Source organism: Gymnogyps californianus, chromosome 18 (assembly GCF_018139145.2).
Source record: "Gymnogyps californianus isolate 813 chromosome 18, ASM1813914v2, whole genome shotgun sequence".
Taxonomy (NCBI): domain Eukaryota; kingdom Metazoa; phylum Chordata; class Aves; order Accipitriformes; family Cathartidae; genus Gymnogyps; species Gymnogyps californianus.
In genome coordinates, this window is record NC_059488.1 from 4,216,458 (window position 1) to 4,241,558 (window position 25,101).

The following is a 25,101-nucleotide window of genomic DNA, read 5'->3' on the forward strand; positions in this document are numbered from 1 at the left end:
AAAGCACATGATGGCACTGCAGGAGCGCAAAACCGCCTCAGCCTCCTCTGCAACTCAACTGGATTTTTAACCCCTCCGTGGAGGCGAAGCTGCTGCCAGTGCGGTGGCTTTCCAGGGACAAGGTGTGGAGGGAGGTTTGGGGGATGGCGATGCCCAGTGCTCTGCTGTCCCCAACTAGGGCAAAGCCTTGAGTCCGAGCTGCTGGCTGCCGCTGCGGGATCGCCCCATCTCCTTGGGACCAGAGGAGACACAAGTACATACAGTGCTGCAACGTGGACCTGAGTGTGCGTTGTTGAGCTGGCATCTTCCAAAATGCACGGTGGATGCTTTGTGCAGTGGTTCCTCACAGCTGTACGTGGGGGGGTCCCTGGTCTTGGCATGCCTGAGACCATTCCCCTCTCTGCATAGGCCCAAACAAACTTTCCCCAAAGAGAGCGGCTGTGCTTAGCCAGGCGGCAAGACAGGTAGGTCTAGGGCTAATTTGGGCAGTAGCACCTGTAAGCCAGTGTGCCCCAAATGCATCTGCCTGGGTGCACTGAGGAAAGCTGCCCGTGCCCTGGGCTCGCTCAGATGCTGTTGCTGCCACGTCTTCTGGCTTCACCTCCTGAGCTCACACAGGCAGAGAGATGGTCTTCAAATACACACCGGTTGGAATCAAGCTCTGGTGCGTGTCTTGCATGATAATATCCTGCTGGCTGGCAGCTGGGTTTTGGAAGAGAGTGAGCAATTTTGTTAGTTTGCTGGTTCCTGAAGTTACCGATCCTCTAGCCAAAAACCAGGGAGAGCCATGGAGACGAACAGAAAGGCTGCAACAGCATTTCCATTTAGCACATGCTTTTTCCTGAAATAATCCTTGCAGGAGAGAAACTCTGTAAAAATATCTGGATGTGACAATCCTGGTATTTATCTGTTCTTATCTACAAAGAACTGAAGAGGTATAAACCCAGCAAGTTCTGCCCAAATTATTGCCAGATCCTGTAGGTATCAAAAACAGTGTGATCCCCTTCATAGAGGTTGTCTTGAATTATCCGGTGGACACAAGGTCGATGGCTCTGCTTTTCCTCCTTCTGTTGTCCCCATAAGAAAAAGTTCTCTCTAGGACTTTTCCATAAGCAACAAGACATATATCCAGGAGAGAAAGCACAGAATCAGGAGAGGAGGGGGGAAAAAACCCTCTTCCAAGAGAAGAGAAGGACAGAGGGGGTCTGGTTCCTGCAGCTCTCGTCCGTCTCTGGATGGAGCACTCTTTGCTTGATATCTCCCTGTTGTAAATGCAGCTGATTGATTTTCTTTCTGTTTCTTCTTTTGCACTTGTTTATTTTAATAAAGATAGATTTTTTTTTTGAAACCTAAAGCAAAATGTTCCAGTGTCTCCACCCACCCTCCTGGCACTAAGCGCTGATGGTTATTTCAGTGGTTATAATTTGATTTCTGCCTCTCCTGCTGGGCTGATGTGAGAGAAAGAATATTTAGAGAAGTTTATTTTTAATTTTTTTCTTTTGTTCTGGAGCAGGGGAGGCAGAGGCTGGGAGTGGTGTGGGAAGAGGGAAAGAGAATCAGCAAGAATGCACTCGCATTTTCTAGGCCATTTTTTTTTCAAGTTTGCAATCTGTGATGGACAAAAATCACAGTATAGCTCAACTAATCAGTTGCTCTGAAGAATGGAGAGTGCCTCATCTCTTTAGGTATTTTTGTGATATTCTTGATCTGCTGCATCGTAGCTGCTCTATGCCGATGATTTTAGGTTTGTAGCCTGGACTGTGTAGCCTCCATTTTGCAAGTGGGGAAACTGAGGCACAGAATAGTAAATTGGCCCCTTCCCCTTCAGATTGCCTGTGCAGCCAGGAACAGCGTACAGCACAGGCACTAAGGGCGGATTTCCAAACCCAGGATATAGTCAGCACACACAACGCAGGCCACATCTTCAGCAGCACTCAGCTCCCAATTAAACTTAGCCAAAACGAGGTATTCGCTAGTACTTAGCAGCCAGCCCTTCTTCAGTGAGAATACTAAGCAGCAGATCTTCAAAAGAGTTCAGCTACTCCTCGGCTCTCGGAGTTTCTTAGGGAAAAGCTCCTGCATTTTGCTAAGAGGAATGTTTTTTTCTTTGCCAAAAATCTGACCCTTCATTTCTAGGCACAGAATTAAAAACTTGTTCATCACTTTTTTCTAGTTTTTTAAGGAATAGCATCCCTCTTTTCCCTTTTTTCTTTGTTTTTTCAGGCTTCTAGGAACAGGGCTAGTGATTGCTTCTGTGCATATCTGAAGATAATAGCTTTGCGAAATAATTTTTCCTCTTTTAAATATATATCAAGATTGCCTGCTGCATAGTTTACATTTCCTGCTGTGGAGACAAATACTTTAATTAAAATGGAAGGGAGGAAAAAAAAAAATCACACAGAAAAAGAAAAAGCCTTTGTGAAAAGAATCCTATAAGGCTTGAGAGAAGCAGAAATGGGCAAATGAAGCCCTTTGGCAGCCAGGACACATTTTGCATATATGCACACAGGCTTTTGGGGCTATTTTGCTCAATGCAAGAAGGAAGGTGCTGGTGAAAGCCTTGGCTGCTGGAAGAAACCCAGTTGCATTTCTGTCAAGCAACAAGAGACCTTTTCTCAGACTGCTTGTCCTCCACCTCCTACAGCTCCTGCTCCAGTCTGCATGCAGGACAGATGGAATGGCTTAGTTTCAGCTGATCGTGTCTTCAGAATAAGAAGGAAACAGGATCTTCTACCTACCTTGGCCCTGCCTCTTTCCTTCACTTAAGAGCAAAATGTTAAATTAATCCCCTGTGGTTGTTGTATTTGATTATGGGACTCCTCGTACCTGCTCCCCCTCCCTTGGCTTTAGCTTGCCCTGAGGGAAAGCACAGCAGCGGCAAACAGCAAGAAACTCCTGAATGTGCCAGGCTGATAGTAACTCCGGGGACAGATGAGAGGGATGGGAAGTTGCAAGTACAAAATTGCTGCTTAGACGTGAAGATTTTCTCCCTAAGTCTAGTTAGAGACTGAAAGCATTGCATCTAGTTTTCACTGCAAAGTTTGACAGAGCAGGAGAAAGGGAGACCCCATTTATAAGTGAGAGTGCGGTGCGAGTCTGCAAGGCTTGCCTGCAGAAAAAATGGTAAGAGAACACTTTGCTTGTATTTTAAAGCAAAGGAAGCAGCCTGTGAAGGGCACCCACTCAACCCACTCCCATGCCCACAGTAGGTCTACACCCCTGCCTTAAGATCTTTCTGGGAAACACTCCAATACCCTTCCCCTGAAGTGCATCCATCCACCCAGAAAAACACCCTGCCTTCCCAAAGGGCTTCCCATTTAAGGCCAGCCCTGATGCACTGCAGGTGCTGCCCACGGCTGGGGGATCACTTGGCATGGCTGGGGGGGAGCAGCAGCTGCCAGCCCTGGGTTTCAGGGGGCAGCGGTGCTCCGGCTGGGTGGCAGTGAGCAGAAGGATTTGCTTGGATGGATAATCAGCCTTGCAAAGGTCTTTTTCTGGGCCAGGGTATAGGGGGAAGAGGGTGGATTGAGAGCATCACGGTGTGCTTCCCCCCGCTAAGCTGGGATTTGTATCTAGCTCATTGAGGATAATTAGATGATCACCATCAGATGGGTAAGCTGAGCTCTCACTTTCTGCACCATCCGTCGAAGAGAGGAGCATATTATTCCTGTTTTTCACCAGCCTGAACTAGCAATCGTCTCTTTGAGCTGTGATGCTGTCCCTATATAATTAAGGCTGTCAGTCAAACTCAGACACCTAAACACTACAAACTCCATGGCTTACGAGGACCGATCACAGGACTTTATTGCTTGGCAGTCAAAGCAGCACTTTGTGGGCTCTCTTTTTCCTTGTTGGAGGAACAAACTGTCGGATTGTGAGAAGGAAATGTCCCTGGGAAAGTGGTTAGGTGCTTGCAGTGCTTACTGGATATGCTAGCTGTGACCATGGGTCCTGTGCAGGTGGTGGGGTGAGCTGCACTGATCCTGATCACTGTTTCTGGTTCAGAGCCTGCTTCTGGGGCTCAGGGTATAGGTGGGACCTGCCTATGCTGGCAGGGTGTTTGAGTGATTATCTACTGCCTCGACCGGCCAGAGCACCCAGCAAAACACTGAGAGAAGGGCTGGACCCAACGCAGCTGCTCTCCTTTGTGCACTGGGGTCTTGTGAGTCAGCAGATGGAGTGTGGGGGGGACCAATGCTGTAGGGATGGAGGCATGGCATCAGGAAGTCTAGGCTTGCGGGATGGGCACTCAGCCTGCCTGTCTCTGCAAAAGCGCCAGGCGAAAGTTTATCATCAGCCCTGTTTTTGACTGGTGTTTCTCACTGTTTTGCAGGATGTGCATGGAGACAGCATGAATGCCAGATCTATAGCGGGGAGACTCTTCTTTGCCTTCTTCCAGTGGAAAAAGCTGGTGATCTGTCTCTGTGTAGGTGAGAAAACCTCAATGCATGCTGAGCCCTGCTCTCTCCGAGCCAGCACTCACCGCTGTGTCCCCCTGCCCTAGGGCCTTGCTGAGCTAAGGCTGTACAGAAGGAGGGGACCCTCCTGGCCACTGATGTCTTCACTGGAGAGACCCCAAAAATGGGAAGTGGCAGAGGAGGGGAGGGAGGAGACGTGTTTCCGTAATTCAGACACACGCAGCCCTAGGTGTCCCCACAGACTGAGATGGGGAGGACTTAAATGTGCTCCCAACACATGGGCATCAGCAATGGGAGCATAGGCCCTAGTCATGGTGTCCCCTCTTAGCTGCATATTGATTGTTCAAGCAGTTGTGTTTCCCAAACGCTGAGCCCCCTTCTGCAAACGGCTCCGCCACACGCAGCTCTTCTGTGCACAGGCTTTGCACTCGCGTTTGTTACTAGCAAAGCTGGCCTTCTCCAGAGAGGCTTTAACTGTGCCTGTTTTGGGTGTATTTTTAGAAAATCAAGTCATCTTGGATGTCTTTGGAGGTGTGGAGAGTAGAAAAGCATCTAAAAGGTGACTTGTTTCCCAAAGTGTAAAAATCTTTTTGTTGATTTGCACAATTACGAAGTGAATTTTCCCCTGTGCCCAGCCAATATGCTGCCTCTGCAGCAAGGGCAAATGAGGAATAACTTCTTTCAAAAGTGTTAATATTTGCAAACACCTGTGCAAGACGTGCATCCTGTGTGATATGTGTGCACAGGGCTGTGGGAGGCTAGAGCAGGGTTAATGTGCTTCTGTGATACACAAATTAAATTCCTCCATGTGTGTGGGAGGTCTAGCAGTCACCCTCTGATAAATGCTGCTGCGATCTTTGGAGGATTGGGGTACAGAGGTGGGTGTTTACCTGTGTTGTGTGTATGTGTGTAGCAGCCCAGAAGTAATCGGCTGATGAAAGCCTCTGTGTGGTGTGTGTAGGAGGTCCAGGAGAGACCCACTGATACGGTGCCTGTATGAGCATATGTAATTGCTTGTGATCTCCCTCCAAGAGTAAAAGAAACCCAATTCTAATTTCATACCATCATTGAAAGGCTGGTTGGTTGTCACAGAAAAAGTCACTGCTGCTTAATGACCAAGATGTGACCAGTGTCATTTTATTTAGATGGGTGCAAATGATGGAGGACTTTTTCCCTTCTGCATCCGCAGTCCCAAATTCACCCATGTGGAGCAGGGCACTCGGGGTGAGCTGAGCTCACGTTCTGAATCAGCACAGCACCTTGATCAAGGTGAAGAGCTGCTCAGACAAGCTATCGTCCGTGTTACAGAACTGCTTTTGGCTAATCTTTTCTCTGGCATGAACGTCTTGGTTTCAGCCTGGGAAGCAGCCCTGGTCAGGACCGGAGGATTTCTCCTGCATGTACCTTTTTTTTTATTGCTGTGAGCCTTTGCTGTCCTCAACAAAGGCTTTTATCCTCTGGGCTTTGTACCCAAGAACCATGGTGTGGGTTGCAGCTGCATCCTACTGCCTGTCTGTGGGATAACGGATCACTTTTTGTGCAGCAGGGGCTGTTTGATGGCCCTCATGGTCCCCTGTCCCCTGTGACATCCCGAGGAGCAGCCAGCTGAGGGCTACGGAGAGAAAGCAGTGGGGGAGCCCACGCCATCGATGTGAGACTCCACAGCTCACCCCAGAAGCAGGCACAGCCAGGAGGGCTGCGGGTGCCAGGGAAGGGGAGCCAGGCTTTGGGGCCAGGCCAGCCCCACGGGGAGCCTGTCAAGGGGCTGAGGGCTTGACCAGCGCAGGGAGTGCCATGGTCAATCCCCTCCCCTCTCTGCACTGTCACCGTGTCATTTTACAGATTGATGTGAGTGATAGCTGGAGCGCTGTGAGGCTTGAGCTTGCAAGCAAGTGTCCTTAGCGGCTGGGGAAAAGGACGCTGCGTTTACCGGGGTTCATCACCAGAAGGCCCTGTTTAATTTTGTCTAGCAAGGGGCTAACTCAAATACAGCCACTTGGAGGCTCCAGACTCTGAAACAGGGTCTGCTCGTCTGCAGGTCTGATGGCTGCAGGAGATGCTGTCAGGGGAGAGAGGTCCTCTGGGCTGCACAGTGGGGTGGTCCTAGCCGTAGTGCTGCGGCCGTGCGGCTGCTGCGCCTGTGTCAGCCTCTCCATTGCCTTCTGCAGGTCTGTGCGTGCAAAGCCTGTACTACTCTGTGGTGAACTCACATGAAAGTCACATTGAGTAAGTTACCTTTTCTTCTTCCCTTTTCTGACCTCAGTGCTACTGTGGTCTGGGTTAGAGGTGCGGCACAATTCATTATTGTGGAAAGAAGGGGCAAACACCCTCCCAGGTTAGAACCTGGGTGAGAAACAGCTCACCCAATAATGTGAATCCTTGGGGACTTGGAGGACTGTGTTCTGCCTGGCAGGGACTTGAGGGCAGGGCAGACAGAAAAGTAGCAGGATGAAGAGCATTGGTGAGCCTGGAGATGCCTTAGCTAGATTGCAGTAGAGATTCCCTTGGTCACTTCCAGAGTGCCTTGTGGACATCCCACAGTGCTGTTCATTGCCTGTCTCTATCTGGAGGAAGGAATGAGGCTTACCTGAGGCCAATGATTTTCTAAAACTCAAGCTGTTCAAGGTCCTGAACAGCTTGACATAACTTTGGCGTTAGCTTTCCATCTGTTTCCACCTAAATTCCTCTGTGTAAAGGAGCCCTTTATGTGCTCGGGGAGGGGTGGGGGGGTCGTATAACAGCTCGGGGCTGTTCATGGGACTGAAGTAGTCAGGAGCTGGGAGGCAGGACAACATGGTCACAAGCTCAAAACCCTACATTTGTAGACCTCTTTAAGAGACCTCCTGAACTATCACTGATTCTCAGGCCGCAATCTGAAAGCCTTTAGGAAGTGCTAGTAGGAAATGAACCTTGTTTCTTTCAAAAGAAGCATCTTGGTGCTTGCCGAGATGCTTTGTGTGGAGAAAGCCTCTTCTTGGAAGGTTTGTTAGCCATGTCTCATTTGTTTGGGGAAATTTGTTGAGAGATGAATCAGTCTCTCAGTGGCTGCTGATGGGTGGAGACGGGTGGCCTGGGGTTTATGTGCAGATATGCAGGAAGGGAAATAGAGCTAAGTTCCTTAACTGTTGCACAATGGCATCTTGACACCATTACAAGTGAGTCAGCAGGCCAGCAGAATGATGCGATACACATGCGTGCATAAAATGTCCTCTGAAGGACAGTCAGAGAGGAAAAGATGCGCTGTTGACCTGATTAGTGTGCAGCGAGGCTTTGTCATAGGTGTCATGAGCTTTGTCATTAAATGAATGAATAAATGAAATTAGAAATGCAACTGGAATTCTGCCCCTCTCTCTTCTTGTGGATAAACAATGAAAGGATGAATAAGTGTTCCCCAAACGTGTACAGAAAGAGGAATGACTGAAAAGGGAGAGGAACTGGGGGGCCAGAACTGGAGGGAAATGAGATTTTGCTGTCACTGCTGCTCAGAAGGTGGATTAGAAACAGCAGTAAAGACTGTGTTTAAAAGATGTGGGTCATTTCTGGAAAGTACTTCAGGATAGCTTAGGAGCTTTCCAAAGCTCTTCATTATGCAGCCTGCTTCAGCTGCCCTGGTCCTTGTGCCTGATACTGCTGTGACTGCTCCACACATCCCTAAACTTCTACCTCTCTAAATCTCTCTTGGTAGGTTTGAATCTCACTGGAAGCCTTTCCTGACCAGCAAATCCTTATACTCGCTCATGGACAGACCTTTTAGAAGAGAGCTTGAAAAAGTTCTGTGGTTCCATAAACCGCCTTTAGGGCTGCAGAGCTCAGGTACTGCAATGCTCTTCCCTCAGCGTTGTCACGTCTTGGACGGACACTGCAGCTGGAGAGCCTCCCCTTTATGGGGCAGCCTTGAGTGCTGCAGAGGAGATGGAAATACAGCTGAGCACCAGAGTGCACCAGGGGAAATCTGGACTGACTGGATGGCATGCCTTTGAGAAAAGGTCATAGGTTGTGATGGTGGTGATGGAGGAAGAGGGCAGTGCTTTAACTCCAGGCTCTAGCTGTGCTGGGAGGGATGGAAAGGGGAAGGCTGACAGCAGTGCTCCTGTGGATGGAGCAGGAACCACTGTGGAAGTTACCAAATGCCAACGGAGAGAAGATACCGAGTGGGTCAGTGCCTTTTGCCTTTTTCAGTGTGAGGTACTACAGACCAGCTTTGGTTGCTGGTAGCACTGGTCATAAAGTGCATGTCTTTTATGCGGAAAAATGCCTCAGTTTGGACAGGGTTGGGCAGATGGATGTGACAAGAGTAGTGTTTGAGCAGGCTCTCCCTTGTAAAGTGTCCTGGCACTTTATGAAAGGATGAAACCTATCTCTTTAGAGCAGAAGAAAAAGGAGAGTTGGCCTGTTGGCAGTTGTGGGGTCATGTTTCTTCCCTGAAGATGACTCTTCAACTTCTTGTCTTCCAGTTCTCTCTGCTTTTACCACATTGCAGCTTCTTCCACAGCAGGAGTTGCCTGGATCCTTTGCCTGGTACGAGGCTGGGCTAGAGATGGCTTTTGGGGGAGCAGGCGTGTGAGGGAAGTGATAGTTGGGTTGAGAGCCCTGGTTTCTGCAGCAACTCGAAGTTCTCTCTCTTAGTGCTCAACTTCACAGTCCTCTCTGCCTCTCATTCCTGTCACTGTTCATCTCCTCTCTCAGTAGGTTTCTCTTTCTCTCCCTTTTAAACATGCCCTTTCAAGCAGCTCTCGTACTGATGAACTTAAGCTGCTAGATCACAGCTCCCTCCCTTTAACTGCTGTCATACCCTGATCTCTGTTCTCAGTATTGCCCCGTCCCATCTATTTTCTCTTGCTCTAACTCCATCCCAGGTGTGACAGTCCAGGGCTTGGAAAGTTGGGTGCCTCCCTCAGTTCTGCCAGCCCACATTCAGAGAGAGCAGAAAGCAAAGTAGACTGTGGCAGCTGTTGGCAAACGCTTTTATTTGGGCCCTTCTTCTTTCCTCTGATTCATTAGAGGAATTATTCTGTGGCCTCTCATTCTTCCTCTTTACAATACACTGCATGCCTTAAGCAGAGGTTCACCCTCCTGGTTACTGGTCTGCTGGGTATCCACACTTGACTTTCCATTTCTTTAGTGTCTTGTGTCCCCTGGCTAACTGGAGATCCCTCACAATTTTACTGGTATGTTGATGGCACTGCATTGCCTTACAGTCACTAAGATAAGACCCATCTGTCTAGGATACAGCTGGAGTCCTACTAGTCAGGGCTTCGCTCCTCTGATGCCACGCCAGGAGTTACCTGGGAACGTCAAAAAGGCCCTCAGGGGATGCTGATCTAACCTGGTGGAGACACTTGTCAGAGAAGGACTTAATCTCTTGCAATCTATTCTTTTGCCAGCTTATGGTGCCAAAGGCGCATTGTAGTCAGTAATGGTTACTCCATCCATGGCCAACGCTTCGGGAAAATGATTGACTCTCACCACGTTATCATAAGGTACTGGATCCTTACTAAAGCCTTAACAATTAAGCAGAGACTGAGGATGATAATGTGCATGTGACTTTCTTGCCTGGCAAACATAACATCTAGGATGCATCAGCTCGGGTAATCAAATAACTTTCTTGCAGTTCATGGCCAAGCACAGGCACTGCAGGAGCCAGAATTTGTACCACTCATTCACAGGCGTTGTACCGGGGAGCTGGATAGCCATCTCCAGCTCAGCGGAGTGGCAGGCAGTCCCAGTGTTAGAGGACTACATGCATTTTTACTCTGACTTGAGAAAGTAATTTAATTTCTCTGTGCCTCACTTCCCTATCTGAAAAATAGTGGTTGTCTGACACTGCTGTCTGCCTTTTTATTACAAGGGAGGAGCTATTGGTGTGGCTGTGTGAGGTGCCCCATACCATGGAACCAGGCTGCCAGGTTGGGCCATAATGCGTGTCAGTGCCCTCAAGGGAGTTCACGCAGCCAGTCATGTGTCTGACAGCACACAGCTGCCTCCATGGCTGGGAACAAGTGATACTGAAACGGGACAAATTCTGGCTTTGATTCTCAGATTAAATGATGCTCCAGCAAAAGAGCACAAGAAAGATGTGGGCGAGAGAACCAGCATCCGTCTCTTCTTCCCTGAATCAGCTCTGCCCAACCCTCTGGAAAACAACGACAACAATGCACTGATGGTGTTTGTCACATTCAAGCCCCTGGATTTCCTCTGACTGAGGGAAGTATTGCTGAAAACAAGGAATAAGGTGAGATGTCTTTAATGAGGGAAGGTTGAAACCAGGTTATTTGTAGTGACATATTCAATAGCTCTAATAATCATGTATCTTTCAAATATTTAATGAGCTGCATAATGCACGTGAGACCTTATTTTTCACTAATTAGAAAGACCCCAGTCTCAGCCATATTGGAGACAGGTCTATGGGAATAAGTGGAAAAGACCAGGAGATCCTTTGTTCCTCCGAACTCTCCCGAGTCCTTCTCAGCACCCAGCCAGAGCAGTAGACCACAGCTAACTCAGGGATCTTTATCGTGTCACTGTCTGGTGTGCCATGCAAGGGGAACGAAAACCTTTCCATTAGATTAGCTAGTCCCTTCCCCTCATAAATGCAGTCTTTTCCTATAGCATGGTGCTTCAGGTTTGGAGCCCTGCTCCTACCGAGAAAAGGAAGACTTTTCCCCACCTGTCCCAGCACTGCAGTGTTATTCTCATTCCAGTCTGCCCCATCATCCCTTGACATTTTGCATTCAAATCCCTTTATAGAGTTATATTTCTGTCCATAGTTCTAGACCTCAGAAAACCTGGTTCTCTAGTGACAAGCAGCTGTGCCATATAAGCCCTTTCATACGTGTTCCTGTGCTTTCCCTATCTGAAGACCATTACTGATAATTAGCTAGCATAAAATGGGAGGAATTTTGGTTGGCACTCCTTAAAACACTCTGTTCTCACAGATCTCTGGCCTGAGGCTGGCTGTTATGCCCACTGCTTCTGGAGCGCAGTTTTCCCCTTGACTGCACGATGGAGGATTATTTCATTAATGAATCTAATGATACTTTGTCTTTGGTCCTGACGATCTTTGTGATGGTGCTGTGCAATCTTTAATTAACTTTAAGCCTGCCAGGCACTACTAGGATGTTTATAATCTGCAAGAAATGCAGGAGAATCTTGAAGGCCTGGTGTGGTAAAATAACCTTGCCCAAGGTCATGCACTGACTCTTGGCTGGGGTTGAGATTAGATGCCAAGTCTCCTGACTGCTGAAGCAATGCTGTAAAAAAAGTACATTTCCCTGCTAAAATGTTTGGAAAGTGCAAAGTGGGACAATCCAGGCGAGGAGTGCGAAGTGCTTTGTTAGGCTTCGGGGACCAAAGAGCATGTTCAGCTGCTCGCGAGCGTGGTGGCTGTGCTGCTCAGTCACAAGGCTTTTAAGGCAACGTTTGAGTTTGTACTTGGCCATGTTAGTTTTACGTGAGCAGAACGCAGTTTTGTAGCACACAGGCCAGGGACAGGAATTTAATGCCTGGATTAAAAGTGAGGTATCACACGAGGGCTGCCAGCAGGGAATACACACAAAGAGGCACGTGGAAAAGAAAGAGATGCAGAGACCTTGTATAGGCTCTGTCATGGATGTGGATTTGTTAAAAAGTGTGCTGATTTCTTCCATTCAAAGCTTTTTGATTTCCATGGAGCTCTATGTTTTATCAACCCAGAGCTTGTATGTTCATAAGCCCTCATCTTCTGCAGCACCTTTTCATAAGATGGTACATGTTTGAGTTTTGGGAGTGCTGTCCATGCACCTGTCCTGTTTTATTTACTTTTTTTTTTTTTGCTATATTGAGTGTGGAAGAAGCTACTGGTCCCAGCTGCAAAGGTGTTGCTGGTGTCAGTTTTGTAAAAGTATGAGTCTGAAATCCTGAACAGATGTTCTCTCTTTTCCCTTCCCAGAGATATGCCAGCACGGGAGTCATTGGTTGTGCCAAGAGGTCAATATTGCAGGCTTTGGATACCCTGGCAACCATGACAATACTACGCCAATACATTACTACAATATGGGTCGCTCACGGAAAAAAGAGGTAGAAAATGCCTCCCCTTCAAACTAAGGTGTTCTCCATAGGGGAACCTGCCAGTCAAAGCTGGGAGTCAAGCAGCTGAGAGGTCTGGTAGCTATCGCTGGTGTTACCCATGGAAATTCCTGCTGGGACATGCCAGAGGAATGTGTTGGGACATGCTTTGTTCTCAGAGAGCAGCTTGGGCACAGATGCTGGCACCTTCAGCATGCCTTTCATCTTTCCTAGTTTGGTGATGAGGGTCCTGTGCAGTGGAAGTCCTGCAAGGGGCTGCAGGCAAAGTTGGGTTAGGCAGGATCCAGTGCATTTTGGGCAGGATGAGGGGCACTGTAAGGAATAATCTATAACTTTGGCTCTCTTGTCCCTGCAGCTCTTTAAGCAAAATATCACCTCTGAGAGGACTGGCTGCTGAAAATGATCGAGTGGGGGCTGATTGCTGACATAACCAGCCCTTCCTTCCAGGCCCAGAACTGCTGAGAGAGGGCCATGCTGCTTGCTGTCCCCTCCAGACACCGCTGATGATCCCAGCTGGGCTTTGCCCTTGTTCCAGGTTGTTTTGAGCAGGTCACAGTTTGTCCTGTCACATGTGGGGTGGGAGATGAATCCCTGAGATTCAGAGCACTTGCCCTTTCCTCCATTGGCCTCTGGTTTCCACCGCTGACTGCTGTGGTAGAGGGTGGAGTGTTGCACAACCCTTCTGCCTTGGGTAATCCCCTCCTGGTTTGTAAACAGCCATCCTGTGCTCATCAGTTATTTGTGAAAAGCACCAAAGTGAGATGCTAAGCTGGTCCTCAGCACCTGAGAAAGGGAGGTGGGGAGGGTGCGATACTTGCCATGGGATTTCAAACTCCTTCCTAAGCAGACTGGAGTGAGAGAGAGTCATACTCATCACTTTGGAAAAGGGCCAGGTTGAACACTCAGAGATTTCAGTGTCTTGCTAATTGTTGGGAAACATTAATGTCTGCAGGAAACAAGAAACGTTTCTTTTATTGTTCTGTTTGAGAATAAATGCACTTCTCATTTCAAGGAGTTGGCACTGTCTTGTAGGAGGGGGATTTCTGGTCAGGACAGGTGAGAATTACCTTAGCATCTCCTCTGAGATCTTCTCATGGCTTTATGACCCCATGTAATCCCCTCTCTCTCTCTTTTTTTTTTTTTTTTTTCCCTCAGCATGCTGTCTTGAGCTTTCCTTGTCTCTTCCAGCTTGTTCTAAGCATGGAGCCACCCTGCCAAGTCTGCTTTGTGTGCTGAAGATCTTCCACATTTAAGAAGCCACCTTAAACCCCCACTTATCTGTGGCTGGCTCATGTCCACATTCCACTTCTGGGGCCACATCTTCTCATCCTCTACCCCTTCCTTCCAGGATGCAGCTATGTCATATTTCTCCTTCTTTACTTCCCTCATTGCTACTTTCTTCCTGGCCTGTTATCGTCATGGGTTCACCTCCGTTGCTGCCTCACCAAAATACCAGCAGAAAGAACCTACAGCGATGAACTGGCTGATGGCTATGCTGGTACGACCACTTTGCTGCAGCCTCTTCAGCAGGTGCTCATTGGGAAGGAGGCTCCTCCTGCATAGCTATTAGAGGGCAAACTCTAAGAGCGGGGTTGGCTTAACTGATATCAGGCTGCATGTGTCTTACAGCAGCAGCATTTGGGGTGTGGGAGCACTAGTACAGTATCCATATAACTGCTAACTATTTCCATGGGAGATGAAACTTCTGCTTTCCCTCCCGTTTCCTTCCTCCCTCCCCTTTGCTGTGGTCAGGATTTCAGGGCACTTCCTGCACTTCCTGTGCTATTCGTGTCACTCCTTTTCCTGGGTAACTTCTCTTCTAGTATCTCAGCCCTACCTCCTGAAAGCTGTCTCCTAACACCCTGTCTCCCATGATCTGCAAAGTGTTAATGCCCTTCATGTTGCTCCCACTGCTATTCCCTTTTGGCCAGCCTGGTTCCTCCTGCATTAGAACTGAAATGGTTTTGTCCTGGTTGGTGCATGCAACTCATGGCCAAAGAAATGCTGACAAAACTCATCCAAAGCTGCCTTGCCCTGGGAGACCGGTGGAAGAACTGGAGGCCCTGCTCCAGCTCAGTTTGAGAAAGGTTGCTTGAAGGCTGAAAGGGGATGACCTAATCTTGCACACGCAAACAGAACTGAACTGAGCTTGGCAGAAAAAAGGTGTTTCAATAAATTCCTCTTTATCAGCTAAACACTGGCTTCAGGTTTTACTCTGTACACAAATAAGTCTTTACTCTCTAAATAACACATAACAGCCACACAGGTTTTGCAGATTCCAAAAATATGGTGTTCCAAATGCATGCAAATATACATTTGTATTTGGCTCAACCATTCTTTTAGAATTTATTGCTTTGTAAGTAATGGAAGTGGGCTCTCAACTATGTGGACAATTAATATTCTATGTTCTTCTCCTGGTAGAGGAAAACGGCATAAAAATCTTAATGTCTAAAAGCTGATGTATAAAGCATGCTGTGAACTAACCCCAGGAGATGGTTTACATTTTCTCTCTAGGTAATGCGTATACAAGAACTTTGCCACAGCTTGCAGGAGCTGTGTCTGCACTTTCTGCCGCAGTTGTTGCAACATTTTCCTGTCATGTAGTGTCAAGTCATGGTAGTGAAACCATAAACATGAGGCTCAAGAGTCTTAGCATTGGTCACTGCCTGTGGCAGTGCTCTCAGTACTTGCAGCAAGCAGGTCTGCTACACAGCTTTTTGCTCTTATGTTTAAGAGCTGGCTGGTTTTCCCTCAAAACAGGGTTCTGTAATCTCTCCAGGTAACCATGATTCTTTAGAGCTGCCTCTTGTTTCAAACTTCCCCAGAGAGTCGGAGCAATGCAGTAAGGGCTTAGTATTTAACCGTGCTTCAGTGGTAGCACTGAATCCCCAAATCAACCTTTCTTGTGTCCAGTTTAAAAAGTCCGAGATCTGCAGTCCTCCATGCCCTACACACCTTTTGTGTTTGATAGTCTGAATAAATCCTTGCCCTACAGCAGACTCATTATTGTCAAGAGAACTGGGGGAAAGGAAGTGGAATAAGTAGGATAAGGCAAAGCCACAGTAATACAAAATATATGTAAATTAGGCTATGAGATACCATAATAAGGATGTAATGGAGGGGGAAAGAAAAAGAAAATGAGTCCTATTGTTGCTTCAGTAGCAAAAGCTAGCATCGGTCTGAGGCGGTAAATCCACCTTTCTCAGGGCTGCGGAAAGACAATTATACTCCTTCTAAGCGCAGCACATTTCATACCAAGGCACTGCGAACATCCTCGCATCGATGGCGACAGTGAATCCCCAGCTTTGTGGCCAGCCGAGGGGCGACCATGGTTCATCCGAGGCAGAAGAGCAGGGAGCTGCTGGGCTGTTTGGTGCCAGCCTGCCTCTCTCCAGGGGTCAAGGGAGCTCCGCTGTCACTCACTGCCTGCCCACGAATGCTTGGCAAGTGAGTCTGGATGCCTCCACCATCTGTGTGAAATCCTTCCAACCATTTAGATTAAACATTGACTTCAGTAAAATGTAGGGCTCCTAACTGACCTGACGTAGTCCATATGGAGTAGCTGCCACAGATAGTGACTATCTTGACACTGATTAATCACTTCTTCTAGTTGTGTATTTGTCCCTGGTTACTTGACACAGTTCTTCCCTAATAGCTTTTGAATAGTTCTGGGGTATTCATATGACCTTGGCTTTGGGGAATAGCCCATCTGATGACACACATTACCTACTTCAGTATAGGCTTGGCTGCTTTTCATCAAACTAACTTGGACACTAGCTTTTGGGGTTTTTTTCTTTCCCCTGTGTACACCAGTATCTGTCCTTTTCTGCAATGGGAAACACCTTAGCTATGCTGGATTCTGTTTGGTTCAGGTGGCACCATGTGCAATGGGCTGGGGCTTGGTCTGTGCTATATAGCATGTAGACACTGTCTTGATTCCACCTCCGTGTCCTTACCTGTCACTTACAGTCACAGGCATGACAAGCAATCTACATTACTGATGCTCCTTGCTCTGAAGCTAGCAGTTAAATGATCTGTAACTAGAGTCAATCATTGCTCAGACAGACAGCAGCGAAGCTGTCTAACACCCCAAACTAAATGCAGAGTTTCTCTCTCAATCTGAATGTTGTTCTCCTCTTCAAAGATACGAGATCCAGAAGCAAAGGCAATAGGTCTTCCAGGCTGATCTTCCATCAAGTGTGAGATTATTACACCCACTTCATATGGGGAAGCATCCCAAGTGAGAGTTATAGGCATCAAGGCACTCTGGTAAGGACCTGTTCCGATGATACCAGTTTCTCAGCTCCTTCACCAGCCTTGGTGCAGGGTGCGTGTGGTTCAGCGCTGTCTCTATCCAGTGTCTGCCAGGTCAGCCAGGGGTTGCTGTGTGAGGCGGTGACTCACCAGTTCCAGGAAGCAATGTATTTGTAGAGTTTGCAGCAAAAGGATCTTAAAGCCGTTTGCAGATTTTTTTTTCCCCCATTTTTCCTTGTGATTTATATAAATTGTTTTTCCCAGCAGAATGGCTGGGAAAATTCAACATACTGTTGAATTTTTGAGACATTTCCTTTTGCTTTTCCTATCCACTCAGACAACCTTTCAGACTTGGGCAGGTGACTGACTTGCTGAGTATAAGGACTGGCAATGTGTCAGCTGAACCTCAAGGACTTGGTAACTCTACACACCCTGAGCCTAGACCCCAGCTGCAACGTGACGTGATGTAAGCTTAATTCACCACAGGTGACTGCTAAGCCAAGGTGTATTAGCTGATACTGTGCTAGTTAGGAAGGCACATATGGCCAGTGCTGCAACCATCTGAGAGCAATACTGGGTCAGCTGGTGTAGGCTGACCACATGCCTGTGCTTCTCAAGTACTACTTTTGGAAGTTCTTGTGGTGCTCCCCATCTCTAGCTCCACAAATACTGTGTTGTGTAAGTAAGTGCCAGCATCTCAGGAATGCTCTCTCCCATCTGATCCATGACTCACAACCAAATAACGGTTACAGATGGTCCTTTCACTTAAAATAAGACCTGGTTTGTTTAATCTTGAAATAGTTCTTGCCATGTTCCTCAGCCTCCATTTGCAGATAGGCTTGGGGAACTGCTTGGGATGACTACTGAGGCAAATATATCCTCTCTTCTGGGTAATAACTGTTGATCTACATGTGATACTGGGTTAGCTGTGACCTTGAAATCACCACAGATACAGACAGCCCTATCTGTTTGCATGGCTATCACCAGTTGTCTTGTCCAAGAGTTCAGCTAACTTTTCTTTTTGGCTGGAGTTCACAAATTATTTTCTTTTAATATAGGCAAGTACAAGACGTTTTGTCAGTCCAGCTACATTGTGGCCGTCTTGTGCTATGTAATACCTTGCTTGAGATCACAGAGGTTGAGTATACGCCGTCTGCTGTTGTGTTACTTACATTATAATAATGTTCAGGAGAACAAAGATTACTTGGGCATGTTTTTTTAGAAACACAGATTTTCTGTAACACCTCCTTTGTAAGAGATCTTTGATAATCCCACCAGTAAATTGCCAGCACAGTGAATCATGTTTCATTTTAGATGTTATTCTTGTCACTTTAAAGGATTCCAAATAATACTTTTGTTTCTTGTGAACCAAAAGAGGCAATTAGATAGACATTATGGCTTTCTACAGTCATTGCACATATTGTTGTATGCAAGCTGAAGAATAAGAAGTTAACCAGCATTGCCTTTCTAAACTGGTGGCTGGGTTTGATTTGCTAGCTTGCATGTTTTCTGCTTGTGCCCCATCCCTTGCAGTTTCTATATGATTTGTCTTTGAACAAATGACGATATGTATTGTGAAATTGTCCCTTGTGGTAGAAGCAGCACATTCTTTGAACGTCCTTCAAGCTGTACTTTCCACTTGACCCCTGAGCATGGCTCTTGGATGGATTTTGTGATGCTCCCAAACTCTCCAGCATCTTCAGTGAGTCTCCATTGAAATGGTAATTTCTAGAGCATACTTCAGGCTCATCTCAGCTTTAGATAAAAATTAAATGTGGATTGCTTCATTCTGCATATTGAATACTAAAAATGCACTCATTTGTCCTCTCTGCAGACACATGATGCTCTGCCAATTTCCTTAATCCAGGCACAGAAGCAGTCAGCAATTGTTTCCATTCACTTTTGATTCCTTCTGTAAAAGGAAATACCTGCAATCACGAGAGGCTTTTCAGAACAGGGGTTTTGGAGAACTTGCCCAATTTCAACAAACTTTTTGTCTGCTGGCTTAATGGGCACTATCTGTCTGCACATCAGGGTGTCGATTTTAGCTCCCATTGTGCTACCATGTGTTTTTCATCACAGAGATCATCTGTTATTTTAGGATTTCCCTATCTCTCAGTGGCTCTCTACTGACCTGCCAAAGAAGTCCAGTCTCCCTCCTGCCATATTTTAAACTTTTCTTTATAAGTAAGTAAGTGGATTGCTCACTGGACTGATACTGCAGCTTATATTTAATATTAATTTTCACAGACTTTCATGAGTAGTCATTCCCTGTTCCATCTACTTCTAAACTAGTATCCCATCCTTGTCTCACATTTTTGCAACTTCTCGGTCTATGTGGTGTTAATAATACCCAGCAACCCTATGGCTGGATCCCCAGTAACACTTCTTAGTTATCTACAGAAAGACAGGAGTAGATACATGAATGCACTACCATTTATCAGAGTCAATGAAGGCAGGGAGCTTTATTAGAAGGCTCACGGCTGATTTAAATTAATATTGCCAACTATGAGGTTTTACAAAGCTTCTTCCAGAAACAATAGCTGTGTCTGCACTGTAAATTAAGGACGGTATTGAGATGTGCTCACTTTTGTAGCAAGGCATCAAACGCGGATTCAGGCATGACCAGGGCAGATAGCAGCTCTAAGCCCAGCTGGGGTGTTTGTGCCTCTCCCAGCTTGCTGCCCCAAGCAACCCAGCCACCCAAGGAAAGGGTGAGGAGGGGTGTAAGGTCCTGGGCTCTGACCGCTCTATGAGTCTCCGGTATTTACTCCTTGTGCTTGGCCATGTGCAGCTTGTTCCTGTGATAATTGCAATACTGAGGTCCAACCAGATGGATAAAACCTAGATGTATGTTCATAAGAGCTCAGCCATAGATAAACCTGTTGTTACCTGGCTCAGGAAAATATCTGCCCCAGCTGAGCACTTCTCCACTACTTGTGGTGTAGCTGGGAGCATGGCAGGGGTACAAAGGCAGAGAGTTATTCGCTCTATCCAGTGTATTTGTATTATGGGATGTGAAGCATGACTTTCTAGAAATTGGACTCAGAATTTCACAAAAGTTTCCCTTTTTTTGCCAATTTGACCTGAGCTAATCTGAGGCAACCAAGTGACACACTGATACAACCCATCTTCTTTAATTTCTAGTCCAAACTACACCTTTCATTACTTCCTTTTTTCTTGTTTTTTTAAAAACATTTTTTTTAAAACAATTGCAAGAAGAGCAATTCACTCAGAGCATATCTAGAAATCAAGCAGCTACCAGTTTCACTTCCCTCCTTGGTCTCTGCAACTCTCGGTGACGTGCAGTGAGAGGCAGGAGTGGTGAAACACAACACTTGGCATTTCAGGAGGTTTCTCGCTCCAGGTCCTTGAGTGATACCCATGCTGCTTTCTCCGGCACGCCTGGCCTCCTGAAGATGCCCAGGAGAGGAGCTCTTCCCCTGCGGACACTCATGGTGCTGCTGCAGCTGGTGCTTGTCCCATCACAGCTGGCAGGCTGCCTCCTCGAGCCCTGTTTGGAGGTACGTGATCTCTAAACAAGCACAAAATCCTTCTGTTTCTCTGGTGCAACTTTTCCCTCTGCTTGGGAGATTTGTGCATCAAGTCTGTTGTGTGTTAGTTGTCTTATGAAAGCCCTTCTTTTTTCCAAGGCTGTTACCAAGGCAATTGAAGTATTTGAAGTAAATGCTGGTCTCAAAAACATCTGAGAACCAGAACCAGCAGCATGAACCATTTCTTCCTGTTGGCTTTCTGTACCTCTGAGGATACTGCAGTACAGTTAATCTAATGGATTATGTTTCGCTTGGAAGAGATCCAAACCTTGCCTATAATTTCTGCAAAATACAGTATTTTTGCCTGATTTGTACTGTAGAGTGATTTCGCCAGTACCCCAAGTACCTGGCACTGATCAACTATGTTTTGCAAACTTTTGCCGACAATTATTACTTACAGAATAACTTAGGTTAGAACTGCCTGCTTATCTGCAGTGTAACAAAGCTGAGAGCTGATCCTGGACACACAATGCATCCTTGTGTGTTTGTTTTGCTGGCTCTCTCAAAGGCTGCTGCCGGTTCATCCATAGCCTCAAGGAACACTGTCCTGTAGTTGTGCACATGCTTCAATCAGCAAGAAATGTAGCTCTTCCTGGGGAGTAGGACTGGTTCTATTACAAGTAGGAAAGATGCTTAGAATATATAAGATTATTTCCTAAAACTCAGGGCAGCTCGTTTAGAAATTAACTACAAGGTTAGTCATTCTGGTCCTGCTTTCCTGACAGTGTAATTTTCTGGCACTTCATGAAGAGCAGACGTTGACCATGATTGGATCTGCCGCTGTTACAGGTCATCCCTAACAAAGCTTTCAGATGCACGGGACTGAATGTCTGTGGAGTTCCTGCTGAAGTCCCAAACACCACCCAGAACTTGGATCTCAGTTTCAGCAATCTGAAATCACTGGGGTCAAATTATTTTTCATCAGTCCCTGAACTGCAGCTTCTGGATCTTACAAGGTAATGAGCTCTTTTATGTGGATGCTGGTTAATCTTGCTTCACCAGCTGGGCTGCCGTGGTTGCTTATTTTGGGGTCTGCTGGTCTTGGCTGCTCATTTTTTTTTGCTTGTGACTTTATCCCTGTGTCTGTCTCTCTGCACATCCCCATGGTCAAGTGATGTGTGGCTTTTAGTCCAGTTACTGAGTGCACACCCTCTGCCCAGAGCTGGGTCTGTCAGTCTGATCTTGTAGTTTGGGATGTGAGAAGGAGGAGGAAGATGTTTTACTTCTCTCTGAACAAGAAAAATGTCAGACTTTTCACTGTTAGAAAAACGCCGAAGTGGAACATCTTGGGTGAGCTGTTTTTCTAATTACAGTTTAAAAAAAAAAAAAAAAAAAGAAGGTACATTCATTTTCTAAAAGGCTGTTTTAAAATATCAACATATTCTCTTTTCTCTTCTCCTCACATGTCTGGGGGAGGAGATGGGGGAGGCTTATTAGCAAATTTGAATTGATGTATAATTTCCACTGACTTGAGACAACAGTTTCTCTGGGTAAATTGTTTCACTGAAAAGTGTCACTCAGTCCCATCACAGTTACAGCTCCAAAGTGGCTGAGTGGCAGAGCAGGTTTGCTGTAAGGCACTGGCTGGAATATAAAACTAATTTTGCTTGAACCATCTTTAAGTGGCCACCCTCTTTTTCCCCTCTTCCTTTTCTCCTTTAGGGCCAACATGGCCTGGGGTCTGTTCCCTCTCAGGTATCATCAGCAAAACTGCTGACAGAGTTGTGAGCTTTGCCACCGCTGCATCATGCTGGTGCCAGTGGGACTGCCCAGATGGGGCTGAGGCAACAGCCTGAAGGCTGTGAGGGTGCAAGGTGTGAGGGAGCGCTGTATCTGGTTGGCTCTGCCGTCAGTGATGGTCATTATGATGTTACTTTGGCCTAAACAGAAAGCTAGAATTCTTCTTTCCTGTTGCCTGCATGAATTTTTGACCTTCACCGTGGCTCAAGGTCTCTTGCTTTGCAATTGAACTTCAGATTTAGAGAGGGAGGAGGAGGTGAGAGAAGGTGTCCTGCTGTGGAAGGGTTCCCTTTGCACATTCAGGAGGGCTGGCTCTGCCCAGCACAGTAAAGCCAAACCAACCCCCAGGATGAGGTTGAGCCTGAGAAAGTTGCACCAGCGCTTAGTGCTGTAGTGTTGGTGAACATGAAAGGGACGGTGTTTCATGCACGTTCATTCTCATTTCCTGCCCAACAGGTGCCACCTCCATACAATAGAAGATAACTCCTTTAAGGATCTTCGTAAACTTTCCACCTTAATTTTGACTGCCAATTCCCTCCAGTACCCGGGGACAGGAGCCTTCTATGGCTTAACATCTCTGAAAAAACTAGTACTGGTGGAAACCAACATAGCCTCTCTGAGTGACCTACCCATTGGACACTTGCATACCCTGCAGGAGCTGAATTTGGGCCACAACAACATTGCTTCAGTGAAGCTTCCCAAGTATTTCACCAACCTGACCTCGCTCAGGCACCTGAGCTTTCGCTTTAACAAGATCACATATATCTCCAAAGGAGACCTTGATGCCCTGAGGGAAGTGAACAGGCTCAACCTCACACTGGTGCTTTCCTTGAATAATATAAAATACATACAGCCAGAGTCCTTTGCAAAGATTCACCTTGGTGAGCTGGTTCTAAGGTCCTCTTTTGAGAACTTCGATGCGATGCACACTTCTCTTCAAGGCCTGGCTGGTTTACAGGTCAACAGACTAATAGTTGGAGAATTCAGCAACAGTCAGAGACTGGTAGACTTTCAGAGAGGACTCTTGAGTGGACTGTGTCAGGTACAAATGCAAGAGTTTGTCTTAATGTGTTTCAGGGAATTTGAGGATAACACAGACACTCTTTTTAACTGCATAGGCAACGTCTCCAGTATTCGATTGGTGGACCTCCAACTTGAAGAGGCGTCAGAGATTCCTATGTTCTCTCAAGTGAAACAGCTGGAATGCAAGAAGTGCAAGTTTAAGGAAGTGCCTGCCGTGAAGCTGTCTCTTTTCAAGGAGCTGAGAGTGCTTCGTATTATCAAGAGCAAACACCTCAATAGCTTCCGGCAGAACTTTGAGAGTCTAAGTAAACTGGAGGTCATAGATTTGAGTGAGAATCGCCTCTCCTTCACTCGCTGCTGTTCCCCTCAGTTTCACCAGTGTCCAAATTTGAAACACTTGAACCTAAGCTTCAATTCTGACATCAGCGTGACTGGAGATTTCACTAATGTAAAGAATTTGTTATATTTGGATTTTCAGCACACAAAATTATTTGGACCTGGCTCCTACCCTGTCTTTCTATCCCTTCAGAAACTCATTTACCTCGATATTTCCCATACCAGAACTCATGTTAAATCCCAGTGTACCTTTTGTGGCTTGAACTCTTTGCAAGTGCTCAAGATGGCAGGCAACTCCTTTGAGAACAATAAACTGGCCAACAACTTCAAAAACTTAAGTCACCTCCATACCTTGGATATTTCAAGTTGCAAATTAGTACAGGTGGATCAAAGTACATTTGATGCCCTCTCTGAACTAAAAGAGCTAAACATCAGCAACAATAAGCTACTGAGCTTTGATCCTGTAGTCTACAAGCCGCTCCAAGCCCTCACAGCCCTGGATTTCAGCAACAACCAGCTGACTGTTCTGTTGGACTCAGCCCTGGAAATCCTGCCTGATAGTCTGGTGCTGTTAGATATCTCTCAAAACCTGTTTGAATGCTCTTGTGTATACCTGACCTTTCTGAAATGGATCAAGGAAAAGCAGGAGCTACTGCAGAACAAGGAGTTGATGATATGCCACACACCTGCATATGTGAAGAATGTGAGCCTGTCAAGCTTCGACCTGTCGTCCTGCCAACTCAGTGCAAGCACAGTGGCATTCTCAGTGATCACGTTGCTTGCTGCAGCGGTGTTCCTCTTCCTAATTTACAAGTACTACTTCCAGCTATACTACGCATTGGTGCTGCTCAGCGGGTGTAAACACTCTGCAGAAAGAGGTGACACCTATGATGCATTTGTTATCCACTCCAGCAAAGACCAAGAATGGGTGATAAAAGAGCTGGTGGAACCTTTAGAAGGAGGAACACCTCCCTTCCAGCTTTGTCTTTACTACAGGGATTTCCTACCAGGGGTACCCATTGTCACCAATATCATCCAAGAAGGTTTTCTGAGTAGCAGAAATGTCATCGCAGTCATCTCTACTGACTTTCTGGAAAGTAAGTGGTGTAGCTTTGAGTTTGACATTGCCCAGTCCTGGCAGCTTGTTGAAGGAAAGGCTGGAATCATCATGATTGTACTAGAAGACGTGAATAAGGCCTTGCTGAGGCAGAGGCTGGGGCTGTCCCGATACCTGAGGAGGAACACCTATCTGGAGTGGAAAAACAAGGAAATAAGCAGGCACATCTTCTGGAGGCAGCTGACAGGAGTCCTCCTAGAAGGCAAAAAATGGAATCACGAGCAGGTAAAGCTCATGTGAAGAGAAAGAGAGATCACTTCTCTTCTGTCTCCCATCCTGGCCTTGGCTGATGGCTGGTGCTCAGAAGCTGGTTCTTCTGTGGCTGTTCAGAGTTGGAGGAAGTGGATGGAGACACTGTAAAAGCACTACAGAAATACCTGCCATGCTGGTCACCCTTTCTCAAGGGAACTTGCAAGCTAAGGAGTGACAACAGCTAGAAGAGCTGCACATGCCTGAGCTCCATGTTTGTCTGTAGCTGTCAACCAAAGCTGGTCCAGCAATCCACGCAGGTCTGGTGGGTAGGTGAATAGACGGACTGCTCTTACTGTCATTTGTCTGCCTCTGAAACTGGATTTGGGTCCTGGAGCCATTTACC

At 46.7% G+C, this 25,101-nt stretch overlaps 1 protein-coding gene and 1 pseudogene across 1 annotated transcript; both read left to right on the top strand.

Moving 5' to 3' along the window:
- LOC127023830 (CMP-N-acetylneuraminate-beta-galactosamide-alpha-2,3-sialyltransferase 4-like) overlaps positions 1-12,944 on the top strand; it is a 68,295-nt pseudogene extending 55,351 nt beyond the window's left edge.
- Positions 12,945-20,146: 7,202 nt separating this feature from the next.
- On the top strand, positions 20,147-24,773 carry TLR4 (toll like receptor 4). Its single transcript, XM_050907896.1, has 3 exons — positions 20,147-20,260; positions 21,080-21,246; positions 22,487-24,773. Exons 1-3 carry the CDS (start codon positions 20,156-20,158, stop codon positions 24,744-24,746), a joined length of 2,532 nt encoding a protein of 843 aa, XP_050763853.1. The 5' UTR covers positions 20,147-20,155; the 3' UTR covers positions 24,747-24,773.
- Positions 24,774-25,101: the final 328 nt, after the last annotated feature.